At 42.6% G+C, this 20,979-nt stretch overlaps 1 protein-coding gene across 1 annotated transcript in view; it reads right to left on the reverse strand.

Annotated features, from left to right (window-relative positions):
• The window catches only part of CTNNAL1 (catenin alpha like 1), a gene marked incomplete at its 3' end in the record, with an annotated part of 64,114 nt that extends 47,547 nt beyond the window's left edge, over positions 1 to 16,567 (reverse strand). Inside the window, exon 1 of the mRNA XM_082015375.1 lies at positions 15,348 to 16,567. Within this exon, the coding sequence (XP_081871501.1) occupies positions 15,348 to 15,473 (126 nt within the window). The 5' untranslated portion in view covers positions 15,474 to 16,567. The remainder of the gene's footprint in view (positions 1 to 15,347) is intronic.
• Positions 16,568 to 20,979: the final 4,412 nt, after the last annotated feature.

Here is a 20,979-nt window from a genome sequence, read left to right on the forward strand (position 1 = left end):
TTCCACTGCCTGTGCATTTCCTTCTTGCCCTTTAGTTTGCCTAGATCTTGACTTGGCCACGTTGGTCTCTTGCCTTCCTTTCCTGATTTCTCACACCTGGGGATTGAGAGCTCTTGTGCTCTATGGAAAGCATCCTTGAAGATCTGCCAGCTCTGTTCTGCTCCCTTGCCCCTGAAGGCAGTTTCCCAGGGGGTCCTATTGACTAACTCCTTGAGGAACTGGAAGTTTGCTTTCCTAAAATTCAGGGTCCTGACTTTACTCTTCACCTGCCCCACATCCCTCAAGACTGCAATATGGGCTCCCCATAGCCTGCTACCTGCAGAAAACATTGCTGTGCAAACAAAGAGAATGTATAAAAATGCTGAGAAATATCTTTTTCTTTCATGAAGTGTTGAGAGTGACAGGTAAATACTCAGGTATATCCTCCATTTAAAAGAAAGTTATAAAAAAGCAGAGGTAATAGCAACTGCAGTTTCAGGTTCTTTTCAAGACTTAATCAAACTTGCAATTAACAATTAGGCTTAAAAAACTAATGAAGATCTTTACTGAGCAAGGAGAGGACTTTCACTAGTATGTTAAGTGACAAACTGAAGGAAACTGTGATGCTAATAAGCAGCACAGAGGTTAACCAGTTCAGACCACAGTAAAAAAAAAAAAAAGCCATCAAAAAAACCACAACAAAAACCCCTAAGCAGTACAGTTGGAGGAGTGTTGGGGAGAGGCTTGCAATACCATTTGTTTCAGGATACAAATAAAGCAATGAGCATTAAAAGGCCAATAAGCTAGGCTTCTAAAATAAAGAATAAGCCAAGTTTTTGCTCCTGACTTTTAAACAACATTTAAAACAAAGATATAAAGTTGGACAAGTTAAACGGAAAAAAGTAAAGACCCACAAGAAACCTAACAAGGAGCTTTTTCCACAATGAACAACCACCTTCCTCCCTAAGTACCCTAAGAGCCTATAAAAAACTGAGTTAGTGAAAACTTGCAGCATTTAAGGATATTTCAGATTACAGAGAACTGCTTTTCATTTTTCCCCTGCAGCCAATCCAGTTACAACCAGACCAGAACTATTACTGTTGTGTTTCTTTCAGTTGTTTGTTTTTTTTTTTTTTTCTAAAAAGGAAACCCCTGTGACTCCAAGAACATTATCTAAGCTCTCCTTCAAGATTAACACCTCCCAAATATTTAATCTGTTGTATTCTGATCATGTATCACCCAGTCACTAACATTTGTGGGGTTTGGGCAGGAGTTAACAGCTGAAAAGATTACCTGCAAGTCTCTTTGAACAAGAGAAATACGTTACATGCTGTTTACTTAAGGATTTACTGATCAGGTCCTGGAAAGGAAACAGTCCTTTTGATGGTACTCATGCTCAGTTTAATGTGGGCTCTTACACTATTCCCATGGAATGCTTATCTGAGATTTGAGACCATCAGTTTAAGGAGTGTGCAGCCTCAAAAACTGTCAGTTACAATCTTTTGTCACTTGTTACGAGCAGCCGCAGAAAATCTGCCTTTTCCCCAAGTACTATATAGTACATATATAGTCATCATGTATCAAGACGTACTTTATATGTAAGGAAATAAGCTCAGTTGTGACAGTTTTCAAGCAGCTGTTCTCGGAGCTTTTTGAGGGACTTCAGCTACTGACATTTAAGTCATTATATGCCTCATGCACAGGAAGCATCATGACAGCATGCTTAGCTAAAAATATTCTAATGTCTATTTATTATCAGTGTAATTAAGTCTTGCATGACAGAATTAAGTGATACTTAAGAGACCAGGTTTCAGGAAGTATTTATAGACAACTATAAATAAAACCAGGGGAAACATAGCTATTTCACCACCACTGCTACACAGAGTTAAACCGAGAAGTCATATTGGAAGATACCCCCTCCCTGGGTAAGTACCCCCATTGTACCTGGGATGATTTAGACTCTCAAGAGTAGTATTTGTTACTGCCTCACACTAATCAGTTTCCCTGCTAGAAAAAAAATATTCAAGATGTTTTCTCTATGCAATAAGGATTAGCATCCCTAGAGTAACAACAACTCCTCCATTTTGTGTATTTTCTGCTTTCTACCTTCTATTCATTTCTTCATGGTAGAAAACTCCTTTCCGAAAAAAAAGTAATACCAGGAATGGAAAGTCTTTGCTAAGAAAATGCAATAGCTCTACATACTAGGGACAAAGCTACAAACCCCTACAGCAGAAGTGTGCTGTAAAGTAAATTTAGTTGCATTTGATAGGACATGTAGAAAACTTGGTCAAAAGGGCTTTTCCCACATTGCTTATACTTTTATTAGTTCATGTTGAGTTTGGGGGCAGGGAGGAATTTCTAATATTACTATTTAGGTGCTGTCTCTCATTAGGTCCTGTGTACTACTTTAAGGACAAACAGGTCTTCAGACTCATTTAGCCAGACAACAGCTCACGTTGCTCAACCGCTAAAATCTACTATAGAATACAACCACACGTGTGAGAGAGCACAGAAGGAGCAGCTGGCATTTGACATCCAGTCCATAAGGGCTACAAGCAGAACCGTCACATAGACTTCTCATCACAAAAGACAAGCCTCAGGGATCTTGAGAAGTAAACAAGGACTACCTGCTTATCTGTCCTAGAAATCAAAAGTCTGTTAAGATTAGATGCCCATCCAGGAGTCAATGAAAGTGTTACTAAGCATTTTCTACAATTTCAAGCACTAAAATATGTTTTAGAAGTCTGGCTAATGTGCAGATTTTTAAAATTGGAAAGCCTTATCTTCCTATGCAGTTTTCATTTTGTAGAAAAATCCCACAAATTAACTTTGTAGACACCCAACTTTGAAAGCTTTTGAAGGCTGGAAGAAATTAACTGAAACGAAATGCAACTGCATTAGCTACTAATGCTCTAGTTAACTGTAAGAACCCATATTCTATTTATCCTGAAAACATTATTTGAGACAACTGCCTCTGCTTTATGGACACTTGAACCAGAACAGTTTCTTGTACACATTATTATTCTAAAGGGGCAACCAGCCCCTTCTTGAAGAAGTTGCACAGACTTCAATGCATCACTCAGAACCTTGAGTTGCCAATTCTGGAGAACAAAAGAAAAAAAAAAACCCACACACAAAAAAACACAAAAAACCCACACAGCTTCTAAGAAGTGGTATGATCCTGCTACGCCGTATTTATGTATTTTCTTCATACTGCCTATGCACTGGTGTCTAGAAGGGCAGTAGAAATACGCTGCACGTCCAAGACTGCTGGCTTGTGTTACGCTTGTGGTATTGAGACTGTTGCAGTTGTATCTTTACCTGAAGGCTTTTTAAAAGCATCTTCTCATTGCTTTTGTACACATCTTTCATAAAAGCCTTCAGGGAAGCAAATGAAATAAACTACTTTAACAACCTGTAAGCTGGTTCACTTATCTGTGGGCAAATGCTAACATGCTTAGAGGAGCCTCAGGCAATCTTTCACATGTAGTGTCTAACAAGCTGATAAGCCACCTCCAAAAAGGAACAATCCAGGACCTGCAGTGACAAGTAGAAGCTGACAAGCAACACAAGAACAGCCCTACCAAATCAGATCACTGGTATAGTGATCTTATCTCCTAAAGTACCCACACATAGGTGCCTAGAAAAGAGCATAAGAATAGAACAAGTAAAGGAGACACTAGCTATATTGCTGTAACCACATTTTTGGTTAAATGCAAATCATATGTTTCATTTTAAAACACCACAACATTTAATTGTGCACTTCGCACAAGCACAATAGCTTCAACAGGTAGAAAATATTATTTGGAAGGGGTGAGAACAGTCCTCTTCACCTCCTTCAGATTTAGGCCTCAAAATCTACTTCAGACCTCTTTGCAAAGTTTACCAGGAAAGACAAGAGTACACAACTTCAAATTTGAATACACACCTCAGCTTAGTAGTACCATTGCTATGTACTTGTTACACATTCTTGGAATTGTTAAGAGATCAAAAGAAAGAGTTCAACTCACAGCAAGACTGTACTATAGCAGTGAATACTCTTTCTTTGTGCTGAACACATTCCTAGAAAACCAAGGGCCCTTGAAATTTCAAGCCCCAAACCAAACACCATCGAGAAAATGATTATCCAAAACGTGATACAGATGAACTTGTTCTACTGAGATATAGTACTTTGATGACACCGATTTATTTCCTCCAGTGTGGGTTTTTGGGGCTTGGGGATTTGTGGTGGGTTTTTTGTTTGTTTGTTTGTTTTGTTTGTTTGTTTGTTTTTCAAAGTAATGAAAAAGCTGGAAACTTCAGTAATTTTTTCAGTGGGATTAAATTATTTCCAACTTTTTTGCAAGCTGTTGTGACAAGGAACACTGGAGAAACAAAAAAAAAGGAATGAACATGTCTGAATAGTTCTTGCAACCTGTGGTCTCTTAGACATTATGTGGAGGTTTGAATTAGCTTAATAATGTTACTGAAGTAACACTAATGTAGAGGAGAAATATGCTTGCTTTTTAATGTTCACTTTTCAGAGACTTCTTAAAATCAGGAATCTCTAGTAATCTGCAGATATGAAGCAGAAAAGTACACAAAAACTGACTGCACTCCTGCCATCGTCCCTTCACTCTTCCACATGCGGAAGAGGAGGAGAAGGATCACTGGAGAATACTCAGTGAGGCTTGACCACCAGTCAAAGCTACTTTTTTTGCTCTTAGTGTTACATGCCTTCCAAGTCAGAGGAGTGCCCTACCTTCCCCCCACAAAAGGAGTCTTCAGAATTTCTAAAAGCATGAGCGACAATGATAAAGATCCTCATTTTCAGACAATTCAAGTTCCAGCTTCCTTCTGTCTTTGAAGAGATGTATGGAAGTTTATGGACTGAAATTTGCACCTTTGAGCAACTTGACACAAGTTGGCAAAAATAATTTTTCAAATTGAAAGTCCAATTTAACCTCTTCTGATTACATGATACATGCATCAACAAGTATACTGAACATCAGAAAAATATGCATTTACCTCCCATAAAATGCATCCAAAACCAAAATGGCCTTCACTTTACATTGTGAAGTGGCCCTCTAGCCCAACTGCTGTCTTAAGTTTGCTGAAATGCACAACTACCTCGCTAGAAAACCCAAGCATGAGCTAAAAGACCAAAAAATTTCTTTTAGGAGTGTACAAGCCATTACATTTTCCTCCCCTCCTGTTGCCCTTCAGTTCAGTACCTTCTTACCTAAATGGGTAGATTTCAGAAACAAAGCTACTACCCTTTTTCATTCTGCATCTAGAAATCCCGGGCATGAGCAAGCCTAAGTAAACAAAACCAACTCAGAGGGAAGCTCATTGTTTAACGTGTACTTTCAGATGTGGTCAAAACAGATGCAGACATGTCTTCAGCACCAGAGAGACACAAATTTCAGAAATAACTCAATTTACTAACATGATCAGATAATCCCAAAACCAGAGGCTGAATGGCAAATAATTATTGTGGCTTTCCTCCCTAACTTGCCTTTGCTAATGTACCTAATCTTCTACTGCTTGTGCAAACAATGCCCAAGCCAGGTCAAGGCTGCTTATGAAAAAAGCCACTGTTGTGGAACTAAAAATTCAGACATTGCAATAAAGGATGTAACAGAGACATCACACTGATACCACCTGCAATTGGGAATTCTTCCTATTCAAATCGGAACTGGCTCCTGAAGATGCAGGAAAAGTTGCTCACTAGTCCCGTTAACAGCTTTACTGGCACAAGTATCAGCCATTCAACCCATCTTGCACTGCATGTTGCAGACAGGAGGGTTCCTCCAGCCTTTTTAAGAGAAGGCTTCCTTAGCAGCTTTTTGACATACCACTTCAATTCAGAGCAACACCTGGTATTCCATCTTGAAAAGCACATACTTGCCCTAGGGATTACTAGAGAAGTACAGCGTGCTCTGGAGAAGGCTATGCAAATCCAACTACTATCCACCTAGGGGAGTGTAAAACAAAACAAAAACTTCACATAATCCAGGAATCATTATCTTACTTATGGTAAGGATCCTATATATTCTTCAGATTGCTCCCTTGAAGAGCTCAAGGGCAACAAAAACTCATGCAGTTGGAAGATTGAAGAATATTTAAATGTAACCTTGAGATACAATACAGAATCTTTGATAATTAAAAGGGAACATTCCATACATTGATCTAACTCCTACATGTGAAGCACTTGCAGCTTTGGACAATATCGCCCTTCTAAACAATTTTGACACCTGTGAATAAAAAAAAACACCATCCCAAAACCCACATTTACAGCATTATGTTACTACAGCACAATGTTACTGTATTGTTATTTGAAAATACATGATTTGTGTGGTTATAAGTGTTTATATTCATTCTGCTTAATACAAAAAGTCAATACAAAAGCGTTTCTAAGACAAAAACAACTACATAATTTTTTATTTTTCTACATGCGTCTGAAAGAACCTTAGGATTTGCTCATATGTGATTTTTGTAACTTGTGTTTAGGAGTTATCTTACCATTTAAGAATTCCTTTTATGTATAAAACCAAGAAATCATCCCATTCGGTATCTAGAGTAGATTAAGAGTTACAAGTTGGCACTAGATTCTGTATCAGTACTCATTTACCCCACTAGTTTTAAACAAGGCTATGGATGAAATGCAATATAACTTAATGAGTAAAAATTATCATTTAAGGCTCTATCTAGCAAGGGTTATGCTTTGTCAATGAATTAATAAACATAAAATAAATCCATGCAGAAAGCCATAGGCTCATAGTACCACACAGCAGTTTTAGTAAACTACCATCAGAGTTGTTTGCAATCATTAATTCATAATTCATCCTTTAGGGGTTTCCCTACCTAATCTGCCTAAAACCATCTGCTAACAATGCTGAATAGCAAGAAAGCTGCTCTAATTCTTTTTGTGCAGGGTAACTGTGAGGCAGTTTTGATTTAATACTCATTCTGCTGGAGAACTACAAAAATTTGTTTAATCTATAGAAAAGCCATTAATCAGATCTCATAAATCTGAAAGATAAGATTCCATTGAAAAAGAGCAATTGATTTTCAGCTATGTCAGTAAGAAGCATCTTTCTTCAGCTACTTGAAATGTTAGTCTGACTCATTTATCACATCAAAGACTGAGGTACTGAACATTATAAAGCAGGAGCCAAGCTTAACTCAAAGCCAATTTCACCATCCAAGGGTTCACAGAAAAAAAACTCACCTGAAATTACAGCTGTTTCATGGTAGTGCTATTGCCCATGTGATAAAATGTTGAAGTGTAATTCTTCTTGTAAAGAATAGTATCATTAGTGATGTTAACATCATTAATTTTTAATGTAACAAAATAATTTCATTTACCTATATTCTAAGGCTCTCCTGTGCTCCCAAGCATACCTTAAAAATTACAGCTGTAAATGATAAGCTGTTTCCCTTTCACTGTTTCATAACCTAGCTTCAACGACTAAATAGCTGTCCATTAAAAACTAGCCTCATAATGGGAAACCTGCAGCCACATCAGCCCAGAGATACAACTGATGCTGTGATTGAAGTAGTCACATTATCTACAGCCAGATGACAAACTCCCAAGATTAACCTTCCTGCATAAATCAGAGAGAAAGAATCAGGCTCCCTTAGGGGCACAGAGTACCAAGTACAGGCTGACTTAACAGTTGAGCTGCTGTAAGCTTCATTTTCCAGAAAAATTATTTGTATTGAGTGGAAGATTTGTAGTACAAAACACAAGCTCACAACTTAACCCGCAATACCTATGGAACCAGAGGGAGGAGAAGAGTCAGTGTGTCAGTGACTAATTGAAACTAATGAGGTGCAACTCTACACAGGCAGCATACCATATGCTTCCAGCACCGACAGCAGCTAATGCGTAGAACTCTGCATCCAAGGCACAGTTTCTCTGCGGTATGGGATGTAAACTAGGAAGAGTTTAGCAGGAGGTTTGCTTCACTCAGTACAAGTTACAACCCAAGCCTCTACGCCATAATTCATAATTTTATTAAATAGTAGTGCCAAGTCTCAAGTATGAAGTGAGTACCAAATTAATTCGCAAAGAAAAAAATCCTGGAAAAGGGGAGAAACAGCTTCTCAAAGCTTGCAAGTTACCACAATTTTTAAAGTACTGAAGGATAAAGACTAGTACCCAAGAAGCATTTTAAAAGGGGTGCACTCAGATTTTTTTACTTTTTTTTTTTTCTCTCAGATGCACAGAAGCAAGCAATGAGTTTAAGACAAATATGGATTACTCTACTTTTTCCAAAAAGGAATTTTCCCATCCTCCAAAAAGAGCCCTAAGGGGCAAAGCGCAAGGCCTGGCACCATACTGGAGCAAGAACAGCCAACAACATAAGAACCCTTTAACACCTTAAGAGGTGGGAAAGGGAAAGACCTAGAGGTACCAAAAAAAGGCAGCCAATGGACTTGCTGGAACAAATCTCTCCGTGCATCTGCTGCATGTGAATGCAAATAAACTGAAATGGATGAGAGCTTCAATGGAATCGTGAAGTTTAGAAGGGGAACGAAAAAGTATGAGACACTTCTATTTAGCCTCTAAAAGAGAAAGAGAGAATGAATTTGATTTGCAAACAGTTCAAAAGTAGGTATGTAATGAGCCTATACAGCAATACAATACTACAACTACAGACATTCAAACATCAGCTTATATACAAGACTGACGCACAATGTGGAAGAAAAAGACATCTGGGTTCCCCCCCTGCCCCCAGTTTTTGTAGACTTCCAAGAACAAGAAGTTAGTGATAGCAAGTTAGAAGCGCTCGTAACAGAGGACTCTCTGCTTTAAAGCTGTTAGCAAGAGAGACATTAAGACAAATCCATGACTGAATAATTACCAAGAATACTCATTTTGCACCTATTAAGTTTAGAAGAAATGAACACTCATCAAAAGGTATCATTTGTATACATGTCACTTATCATATATAAGCATCTTACAAAGGTTTTGGCCAGCGTTGACACAACACATGCATACACACCCAAAAAACCAAGTCTTACGAAGCTCCTTTGCTACATCCAGAGGAAATATCCTTCAGTAAGGAGACATACTAAAGTCCACGTCTACAAGTACATTGAAGAACTGAATGCGAGTTGCTGTTCGGAGTTCTGCTGCTACTGGGTACCAGATGAGTAACCTAGTAGTTTCCAGTCACCTAAGGACTTCAAAGCCAATGAGACTGCGAAACAGCTTCCCCAAAGACACTGCTAGCCTACAGACAAAATTCAAAGACCACTGTCACAGAAAGGTAGCATACTGAACTCCATGCCTACAGTTTTACACCTCTCAAATCTCTCTCTTTAATAGAGCATGCTTGTTCAGTTCCATGGAGAACAACATCAGTTCCACTAAACATACAGTAACTTACCGGCTATTACATTCCACTTCTTCAGGAGTTATAACCGTGATATACTCAGTTACTTCTTTAACACAGCTTTGCCTCATCCTTTTGACAGAAAACAACAACTGAGCAGAGTAGCTATTCTTTATCTTTGCTCAAGTACAAAAAGAAAGAGAAGTGATCCCTACTCCAGAATGTATCTATGTGATGTACTCAGAGAATCTGTGTGGAATCAAAGCAACTGCAGGAAACCCTATGAAAATATTAGATAAAATGAACCAGAACAACTTGCCAACATCAGACGTTATTCACTAATTTTTTAATGGACTCAAAGATGCAAGGGATTGTATCAACTTACTCATGCAGTCTTCTGCTTAAAACTAAATTGACAGTTGAGGTATGGACATTGCCTGACACTTGTACATGGCAAATCAATACAAAAAATTAGGAAGAACAGAAGTAGTGGACAGCCAAATAATTATGACATACTGGCAAAGAGTCAACATGGTGTTTGTTAAAGGAATTCCTGCCTCACAAAACCACCAGATTTCTCTGTAGAGATCACCAGTTACACAGATAAGGAGGCACTGCGCTGAAAGAAAACCAGGAAACAAAGTCCATACCAAAGGTTTCAAAGGACACCAAGCAAGACTCTGGGGGGGGGAAAAAAAAAAAAAAAAACACCAAAAAAACAAAAGAAGGCCTTTTGTATGAATATTTAACTAATTAGGAGACAGAAGGATGAGAAGGAAGATTAAGGAAGACAAGTAGTAAATGATTGCTTACTTTAATAGAGTGAGATGACCAATGGAGTTTCACAGAAACTTGTGCTGGGACATGGATTATTCTACATAATAATGAAGAGGGAGGAAAGATAAGCAGGTAATAAAACAATGAAAATTTGCTAGTGATCTTAAGTTATTCAGGACAGTAAAGATAAGATCTGACTACAGAATTGCAGAAATATCTTGCAACACTGACCAGGCAACAAAGTGTCAGATGAAAAATCGCTGCAGATTAAAGTGATACAGATGGGAAAGTACCATCTGAGCATCCTGTATGAAAGCAAGATGCTAGCTGACCATTAATCCCCAGCAGCAAGATCTTTTCATTACAATACATACCTCCATGAAAAAAAAAAAAAAAGTCAGGCTTGTTTATTATGAAAGAGACTTCCAGCATTATCTATTCCAGCTCCCTGCTTAAACCAGGTCCAGGTAGAGCATGTTGCTCAGGGCCTTGTCCAATTAGTTCTGAGCATCTCCAAAATTGCAGACTCTCATCCAGTGTCTGACCATTGGAAAAGGCCTTTTCTTATATCATATCAGACTTTCTCATGTTCCAACTTCCATCCATTGCTTCTTGTCCTACCACCATACACTCCCGGGATCAGTCTGTCTGTCTTCTCCACATCTGACCATTAGGTGGGTAGCTGTAGACCGCAGTAAACTCTGCCATAGGCCAGGCAAAAAAATCACTGCAGATTAAAGGGATACAGATGGGAAAGTACCATCCTAACTTCCTATATGAAAGCTAGGTCCTAGCTGACCATTACACCTTTCTTCTTGAGGTGGAACAAACCTGCTTCCTTCAGCCTCTCCTCTTATGTCACATGCTCCACTATGTCAATATTCTCCCCTGTACTGAGCAGGAGCCCCAAACTGGACATGGTACTCCAGATGCTGTCTCACAAGAGCCAACCAGGAGGGAAGAACCATTTCCACAGCCTGCCAGTTACACTCCTACTAAGAACCCAGCGTGCAGCTGGCCATCATTGCTGATGGCTGTTCAACTCTTTGCCCACTAGGACCCCCATGTCTTTTGCCACAGAGGCTCTCTGTAGACAGCTGATCCCAGCCTGTACTGTTGGGTGGTGTTACCCTGGCCCAGATGCAGGACTTGGTATTACTGCCTTTGTTGGACTTCAATGACTTCTTGTCAGATCATCTTTCCAGCCTGTTCCTCTATTTCACAGCCCCATCTTCCACTGGATCAGACACGCTCCAACTTGCTGTAGGGAAGCTGACATGTCTGTTGAACATACTGGCCCATCACCCCAACATTCAGATCATTAATGAAGATGTTAAACAATACCGGCCCCTGTATCAGTCCCTGAGGGACGCCACTGGTAATTGACCGAAAAAAAACCCAAGAGAAAAGGTCACTGATTATATACAGACCTCTAGCTTGATCCAGTATGGCTATTCTAAAGTCACACCTTCAGTCTGAAAACTGTATCAGTGAGCTTTTCACGTAAGTGGGAAAACATCAGCCGCTGGTTCTTCTTTGGGCTCTAATACATAACTCCACAAACTTCTGGAAAAACAGAATACTGGCAGAACATTATGTAACATTATGTAACTACATAACATTTACTGAAATAGGAATTATTTTAGCTAGCTTCAGAGAAAGCAAGGAAACAATACCATAGTAAAGAATAGGGGTTTTTTTTCCACCTCAAGGCAGAAATTCAGAATCTAAGACTGACAACAATAAAATTCAGAAAGATTGGTATTGTGGGCTTTCTGTAGTTATTTAATCTTTTATTTTGACTATGTAGGCCAAGCCAACTCCAAAGCCTCTGACAGAGTATCCTGTAACAAGCAAGTTGGAAAAACATGTTCAATAACACGTGGGCACACAATCATGCTCCAAAGCACCTATGACAAAATGGGCTTTATGAAGGTTGAGCAGCGAGCTGTAATCACAAAGGTCTACACTCAGGATGCCGGAGGATAGGTCCCCTTCAACTATGAAAACCAACTTTGTTCTTTCAGGAACGTACGCAGACAGAGCTCAAAGTTCCCTCTCCGCATATTTTTCCCAAGCCTGACTGTGAAGGTTGACAAAAACTTACTCTGCAGCTTCTCAGAGTGCTTCCTTAGAACAGATCCAGACAGACAAATTCCTACAGCTGTGAAGATACCCAACTGCTGCAGTCTACTAGCAAAGTGGTACCTAACAGCAGCTGAGGAAGTCGCTGGTGGAGCCACATCCGGAAAAGTGCTTTTTCCCCATCTTTGCCTTTCCTCAACTGTTTAAATGACTTGTTATGTTATTAAATGAGTCAGCACTGACCACTTTAAACACCCTTCCTGACACATGTTGCCAAAAACTTCCCATAAAAAAATAAAAATCAACATAATTAGACTGGAAATGGGCAGCTGCAGTAAAGAAGATGTCTAGATTTTAAAGAGTGCTGTACTATTTATATGTGAAACACTGAACTAAAGACACCTATCCAGGAAAAGAGAATTCTACTTGTTCTAAAGAAAATTGTGGGGTTTGACCCCAAAAGCCGTACCTTCTGAACTGCATGCCACATGCTTTGCACAATACTGTAGAATTTTTCTCCTCGCTATACAGTATGTAGGCAGTAAGAAAGAAGTGTTAGCAAATATGCTTATGAGTGCAACTTAAGTCTGCTGTCTTTTGTCATTTGTGGCACCATTAGAAAAGGGCCATATCAGGGTCTGAACAGATCTAGAGAAAACAAAGATTTAGTTCAACTCTGTAAATAGTAAGTTTTAAAAACAAATTTATTAATAAACATATCCAGTAATGACTCTAAAGGTAATTTCTCCTGCTGGGAAAACAGGAACCTTATACTACTCCTAGGAGCAAATACACTCTATACTACATAGTCTCTAAGAAAAATCAGGCTGCAAAGTGCAATTAAAAACAAACAAACAAAAACAACCCTCATGTTTCTTAAGTAAGAGCAAGCAGTCAAGCACACATTTACAGAATTACACATCGATTAGGACGATGCACGATACAGTGCATGAATTTAAATAAGAATCAATTCAGCCTTTTTTTTTTCCTTAAAGAAAATAGATTTAGCTCCACAAGACAGATCGAAAGCGAGTTTGTCAGACAGGGCACCTTTTGTTTCCTCCTTCCTTAAAATGAGTAGTGGAAAGCAGCAATAACATTCTTTTTTTTTTTTCTTTTGCAGTACACAAGTATCACATAGCGTTTCTCAGCTTTTAACAAAAGGGTAAACTGTGAAGTTAACTTCACAGCAAGAACAAATCCCTTTGCAAGCGTACTTCATACAAGCAGAAAAACAAAATCCTCAGTATTACTGCTGATACACAGCTTATGCAGAATATAAAAACAAATTCTGAGATTAAGCACTCTATATCACCCTCTCTGCATAAATACCCAAAGCAAGCCAGCCAGTGAGACCTCTACTGAACAATCTAGATGAAACAGTACAGACAGAACTGATAAACTAGTATAGCAAGCAGGGCATTTTATCAGGCAAGTGCAGGGCTACTGCTGATACCATCAGCAACTTCAACCTGAATCCGAATGGAGCTCAGCGCTCCCGCACCAAGGGAACAAACTCGTCTGAAGCCTGGAGCACTTTACCAGGGAAAAAGCAAGCTCTGAGCGTTCACAAATGCTCAGACACTTTACACTGTACACAGGGGAAGTGAAAGATGCTTAGCACTTCTGGAAGACGCAGTCATAGGTTTTGCGGTCAGCAAATAATCATACATGACTTACTACATGTGCAACAAATCCACAGAGAAGTAAGACCACTGTTCTTAAACAGTATTCCAGAGGAATAAGAACGTGCACATCTTCAAGGAAATCTGTTACAAGTAAGAATTTAACATATGCAATTAAACTCAGCCTTTGCAGTTGGAGGGTCTTCTGTTTGCTCTTAAGCTTCCTAAAAGCAGCCTCTGTATTTTACCTCTCAATTGTTTCAAGAGTAGAAAATTCATTGAACTTTAATTTTACCTAGCCTTGGAACAAGCAGCTTAATCCCTCTGATGGGCTGCTTCGAACTGACTTCGATTTCTTCAGAGAAAGACATACCATGATAAGTACAGAAACACAATTACCCACCACAAACCCTTCCTGCAGCCCAGCTGTACACAGGCAAAGCAAGGCTCACCCCAGTTTGTCTCCAGATGGGCTAGGATGGTATAAACATAACGACCTCACCAGGACTAGTTATTTTGGTCTAGCTGTTACACACTGTTTAAAGATTTTGCACAGACAGGTTTTTTGACTTGCCAACTTTAATAATCAGTGTTCAAAGTACAAAAACGGTATAAAGCAAACACTCTGCTGTTTTCACATGTCCTTGTTCAAGAAAGAAGAATTTTATTGGGCATAGCAAACGCCAATTTTGTAACTAAAGATCTAAAAACCAAAACAAAACCACCATCGCCGAAGTGGCTGGCATCTAATGACGTAGCAGACCTCCTGAAAGCCTGTTGTGCTTTTTTTTAGAGGTCGTTTAGCACTGTGCGTGACACGTTAAGAGGTCACCAAGACACAGTCTGCGTATGACCGAACTTCTCAGGATTCGGGTGCTATCCTGGAGCGCGGCAAGAGCTCCGGCCACCGCAGCGCCCACGGCCGGACCGCGAAAACCCAGCAGCCCCCGGACGCCGGTCCCGCACCGCCGGGAGAGGAGCCCGCACCCGGCAGGCGACAGACCGGGGCCGCCGGGGGACGTCGGGCGCCGGTGCCAACCCTGGGCCGGGCGGGCGGCGAGGCCGGCGCGCGCCCCCCGCCCCCGACGGCGGCAGCCCGGGGCTCCAACCGCCGCCGGCCCCGCAGCGCCCTCCTGCCAGCGGGCGTTACGCAACGGCACCGCGACCTTGCGGGCAACTTCGGAGCGCTCCTAGGGGAGGGGCGGGCCAGCAGCATCCCCCGCCACCGCCCCCGCACCGCGCCGGCTGGCGGGACCCCGGGCCGGGAGGGGGACGCGGCTGAGAGAAGCCGCCTCCGCCCGAGCGGCGGGAGAGGGGGCGGAGGGGTTCCGGGGCGGGAGAAGCTACGGAGCGCCGCGACCCGCGCGCGCAAACTTCGGCGGCGGCCGCCGAGCTCCGTCCCGGGCGGGAAGGGGGAGGCGGGCCCCCGGGCGGGAGCCGCCGCTGCCGCTCTACCCCCGGCCCGTGCGGAGTGGCGGGGGCGCAGCCGGGCGGCGCGTGGGTGTCTCTGGGCGCGGGGGTGCGCCCCGGGCTCGCGCGGCGGTATTTCTACCTGCGACACCAACGGAACCAGCGTCTGCTCCACGGAGCGCGTGCGGATCTCCAGCCCCGCGTCCGCTCCCAGCCCCGACGAGGAGGAGGAGGAGACGCCGCTGCTGCTGCACGGGGACGTGGCCATGGCGGGGAGCCGACCGCGACCCCCGCCGCCACCGAGCGCCCTCCCGGCCGACGCCGACCCCGCTCCCGCCCCGCCGGGGCACCGCTGCCCTGTCGGGGCGCCAAGGCAATGCCGCGCGCGCGCGCGCTCAGCCCCCCTCGCGGCCCCTTCCACGCCCCTTGGGACGGGATTTAAAGGGGCAGCGCCCCTTTCCCTCCCCTCCGCCCCGCAGCCTGCCGCCCGCCGCCCTCTCCCCTTGTGCCCGCCCCCGCGCCCTCCTCCCCCTTCCCGCGCCTCGGGGGCGCGCAGAGCCTCCCCTCACCTCCCCCGGAGCTGGCGGAGGAGGAAAACCGGGAGCGGTGCCCGCCGCCACCGCTCCCACCGAGAGTTTCGCTGTCCCCCGCGGCTGGCGGGGGGTGGCCGCAGGGTCCCCGTCTGGGTGGGGAAGCCAGGCCAGGCGGTGGCTGAGGGGCTCGGGTGACCCTCGGGGAAACGGGGATCCGGGCCGGTAACCGGCCTTGGGCTTCAGCGGCTAGCGGGGAAGGGCGATGCGCAGGCAGGGGAGAGCCCCGCAAAAGTAATTGCAAAGGAATAAAAGGTGGGTTTGGGTTTGGTGGGTTTTTTTGGTTTTTTTTTTGAATGGGTTAAACTCACTTCCCCCCATTGGTTTGTAACCTGCCCTCAAGAAGTACCGGAGCGTGAATGCTCACTCGCCTGACTTGGCCGTGCGTCTTTGCGTCTTTGCTACGGCCGCTTCTCCGGCAGGCTTGTCTACGCGACGTTTTGGAAAGGGGACGGAGCTCTTCTGGCCGTGATCCAAACCACCAAGGTGCAAAGCGGCTCCAGTCCGGACGCGGGGTAACCGAGCGCGCCGCCGGCTCTGAGCCCGCCAGCCCAGCCTGGGGTCTGGGCTAGTAAAGCCCTCTCACCCGACCGCTTCGTTTGCTGGTCAGAACTGATGACTTGGGTTTGTCCGCTCAGCTCTCGGACATCGCAACTCTGTAAACGCGTCTTTGGCTTTTTTTACGTTGTTAGATCAAGGCCGTTGTATCATTTTCTGTCTTCGGAAAGCTTTCTGACCTCTTTTGCACAGAACATCTCTTGCACAATTTTGAAACCTAGACGTAAGATAAAGGACAGCATTTGTTGTGCTTTGGAGTCCTATGGAGCTATCCATATTTATTAAAAAATAAAATTACCAGACCTGCAAGTGTAACCCTAGATAACGATATGACCCTGTTCGTAGCTCTTCAGGAAATTGGTTTCCAACATGGTCTCATATTTTCTAAAATGACATCTTATATAACATCAAGTGTTACAGGAGAGAACTGAAGGATTAAATCTGCCGTGGTATAAAAACATCTAAAATGATGGTGTAGACTTGAAATAAATGCTAGTCATACTTGATCAAAGTGGTTTAGAGCACACTTGAGATTTCTTGGGGGTTTTTTTCTCCTAAAATTTTCATTTTCTTACAACACCTATCATTCTTTTTTAGGTCATTTGTTTTCCCTTTACTTCTCAATACCCAGATTCTGAGCCTTTGGAAACAATGGTTGTTTTCCTTTGCATTTTGGTAGAGTACCTAGGTCAGGCGTGGTTGCAGGCTCCCCAGGACTGTACACAGATACAGGAGACTTCTGGATCACATGAGCTGAAGCATACGCCAGACAAAGTGCCAGTAATACCAGAGAGAGAGGGGTGCATTCCTTGCCCTCTTCCTCCTGTCCCTTTATACTTAAAAGTTTCCTCCTCCAGAATTTTTCATTCCCACTCATTAACTATTTTTTGAATATCACCATAATGTAAATCATCTACATCATCGCCATCTACAGATAGGAATCTACAGTTCGCATCAGGAATGAACTAGAAGCACATGCACACTTGGATGCACACATGGCTTATAATTTGGTGTGGTCAGCCAAGTCTGCATCACTTGATTTCAAAGACAGCTGTCTGTCTTCTTCAGTGCAATAACGGATCAGACTTCCCAAGGGTGACATTTTCTGATTCAAAGCAGAGTTAATAGCAGAGGTTAATGATGAATTTTAAAGATTTTAACTTCACACTGAAAAAGAAAACAAGTTTGGTATAAAAGGTGGTAGCAAAAATAGCAGTTTAAAAATAATCTTCTACACAGATTGGACAAATGGTGGGAACTTTGCAATGCCTTTCTGCAGACAGAAGTCCTACTCCCAATCTACCACTCTTCCTGCTTTCATTTTGTTTTCACTAGACATGCAGCGTTAGTGGGTGGTGCTAGTGACAACACCGTCTAGTTCTCCCACTTCTTCTCCTCAGGTGCTTCCAGTTTAAACATGGAAACCACATGCTCTGCTTCTGGGTCCTGTGCTGGGCAAACAGAATGCGTGTTGTGATGGTTTTAATTTAACGCAATTGGAAAGCTCTAGCATGCTGCAGACTAACATCTTTGAAGACACCTTGAGGAGATCTTCAAACATGATAGCCTGGAGCTTAATTGTACTTTTTAATTATGTTAAGACATTTCGAATGAGCCAGTGTGATAGATTGCAACCACACCTTTGGCATGCCAACACATACTTCTGAGGGAGCACTCTAAATGTGCGGTGCACAGCACTAGAATATTTTGCATGCTATCATTTTCAGTCCACATGATGGATTCAGGAAAGCAATAGCCCATCACCCCAAAAACAATGTCCCTCGTGCGTGCAGGACGTGAGGGCCACTGGCCATGGCAGTCTCTAGACAGCTACTACTGTTTAGCTCTTCCTTGCATCTGAAAAGCGTTTGAAGTACAAGGATAGGATAAGAGTACTGCCTAATGGACTGTATTTCTAACTTCATAACTTTGTCAGTGGTCAAGGGGAAGGAAGTGATTCATATCCTCATAGCAGCATGAACATGTCAGTCTGTTCCTCCTCATATTGTTTCCAGACTTCACTCAAGAATGTGGCACCTTCGGTTCCTCTGTCCATGATCTCCCAGAAGCTTGGGTTCTGCCACTGGTGACAGGTTCCCACACAGAAGGTAAACCAGTTTTCTCTCACCTCTCTCTTCACCTTTGTCTTTCCTACCTTTCATAGGAGAAAGCATTACTATCCAGCGCAGTCCTGCGCCAAAATTCTCAGACTTTCCTCTAAGCCAAGGTCCTAATGTCCACACCCTGACAGTGACAATGCTCCTGAGAAGGACGGCTGGTTGCAGCCCGTTTTGCGCAGCGAGGCCTCTGACCGTGGATGCTGGCCTCTTAGCTGTGATGGGAATGATGTGGAATGTACTAATGAGTAAGCACATCTTATTCTACCTGCACCACGGCTTGTCTGAAGGGGCTGTCAGTCAGCCTCACTTTGATGGACTAGCCAGCACCTTACCTTCCAGCTTCGATCTGTGTGTTCCCTGGTCTGTTTAAACCAAAATGAGATGAGTAGCACTTAAACAGTTTAAATACTGGTTTGGCTAATCTGGTCGCTTTGACTGGCGTAAGGTCAGTGACAAGGGCAGAAGCCTTTTCCACTAGAAGAAACCTTGTGTCTAACCCTTAGGAAACAGGTTGTCATAGTTGTTGTGTTATGAGCTGTTGAGGCACATGCAGAAAAGCAGATGCCATTTAACCAGTCAAGACGGGTTCGAACTTGTGTGCGGTGAAGAGGAGCCTAACAGCTTCTGGCCACAAAGAGCAGTTGTTCTAGGAAACACAAATTGCAGGGAAAACAAGGAAATACTGGTAAAGGCCAGCTGATGGGATCAGAGGGGTTTTCAGTAAGTTTTGGTAATGAGCACTTTTCCATGCATGCTTATAATGAATCAGATGAGACATCGGAATTATCTAAACTAGTAAGACTTTGAGGACGAATTCCAAGAGGAGGTAATTGCTCTTTATCCTCCCACAGAGAGCATCCCAGACACCCAGGGCTGAGAGGAAGCGTTGCCTCCATTGCTTCCTTACCTCCCAGCTGCAGTCTGGAAAGCAGCGCTGAGTGGGCCAAGTGTCAGACTGCTCCCTTTCTCCTTCCTCCAGGTGAGAACAAAGTTAGAGCAGTGTGGGAGGGGAAAGCGCATCAATCATCTTTCCAGATACAATTTAGAAATCTGCTCTGAGATTAAACTTTTACCTTGATTACCTCCAGTTTCCTCTAAAACTCGACAAAGTCATATTTCTCTTCGTTTCAGTGGGGATGTTTTGGAGGCAACTTGTTAAATCAGTAATTTTAAAGATGACTAAAAATTTTAGGCTTTTGCGAAGTGTGAAAAGATAGGAGGCAAGCAATGCTTGAAATGTCCAATCCCGATTATTAGTGGTTACTAACTCCAAAGTACATTACACTTCTTTATGTAAATGTGGTAATACTTTTTACCAAACAATCTTTTATGCTTACTTTGTACCCCATAGTAAAATACCTCATTTGACAAATATAACATTACTTCTTTTACATAGAGAGCGTTTTGTGTCACTACAGAGTGACTATATATTTTTGTCATTTTGTGAATTACTAGTTGCAAAATGTCTTGCAACAGTTACTACAGGAACTATGAAGAAGAGGGGTATGTGAAAATAATGTATAGATGTATCCAAAGTCTATACTACAGGATTACAGCTAGTGCCTATTTTTATTCTGATTGTTTATCCAGAATGCCTGCGTGCCTATACAGCCAGAGGGTGGTTTCAAGCAGTGGCTTCCTTTGAGTTTACAAGGTGGCAACTGCCAAGATCTTCAGCAGGTAACAGCTGTTTGGCCATGCTACCAAATGTGGTGCCCCTCCAAAACACTTCTGTTCCCTATGACTGTCACAAAGAAAATGAGGAACCTTGTTTGGGTGGTCAAATATTGACAGCCTCGTTTACAGAGCACATAAGAATACAGTTACTCATGCTAGTTGTCCAAGAAGTGTAAGGGCCCACTATGCTTCATAAATCCTAGCACCAACAAGTGACTTCTGCGATGAGTAGCTTATTTTTGAGAATACATTGAGGTATAAAGCATAAATTGCTTGTGACACGCTGAACACAAAGCGCACGGAAGCTTTTAGTCAACCAATCAGAACTAAAGAAAGATCATTAAAATTAGGGTCTGAAGAACGTATCTCACCTTTTCACTGTTGTTTCCTACCCGAGCCACCTACAGTTGTAGCAGATACCTGTCGGATGTAGGGAAGAGCGAGGGAAGAGTTTTCAATCCTGTAAGATTTTACTTTTTTAGTGATAATATGAGACTTTATTGGCAAGGAAAGATCTACACCAATAGATTCTGCTAGAGTTGCCCAAGACTTTCCATTGTAAGACCCATGCTTTTGGTTGTATATGAATATGCTGAACTTCAAAACTTTGGTGTAGTTCTCCAGCAAGTGTTTGTCTGAGAATGATTAGTTCTTTTATTTTTTCAGGAGAAATGGCATAGCTTTGTCTAAAAAAAAGTGAGGTTAGAGCAAAAAAGGCATTTGTCAAAACTGGGTAATTCATTGTTTTGCTGAGAAGATGCAGGCTGGCTCACAAAGGTGAAATTTAATGACATGTATGTAAATGGAATGGACAGTCAGAGAAATGCCT

The sequence above is a fragment of the Phaethon aethereus genome (genome assembly GCF_964289735.1).
Source record: "Phaethon aethereus genome assembly, chromosome: 2".
Classification (NCBI taxonomy): domain Eukaryota; kingdom Metazoa; phylum Chordata; class Aves; order Phaethontiformes; family Phaethontidae; genus Phaethon; species Phaethon aethereus.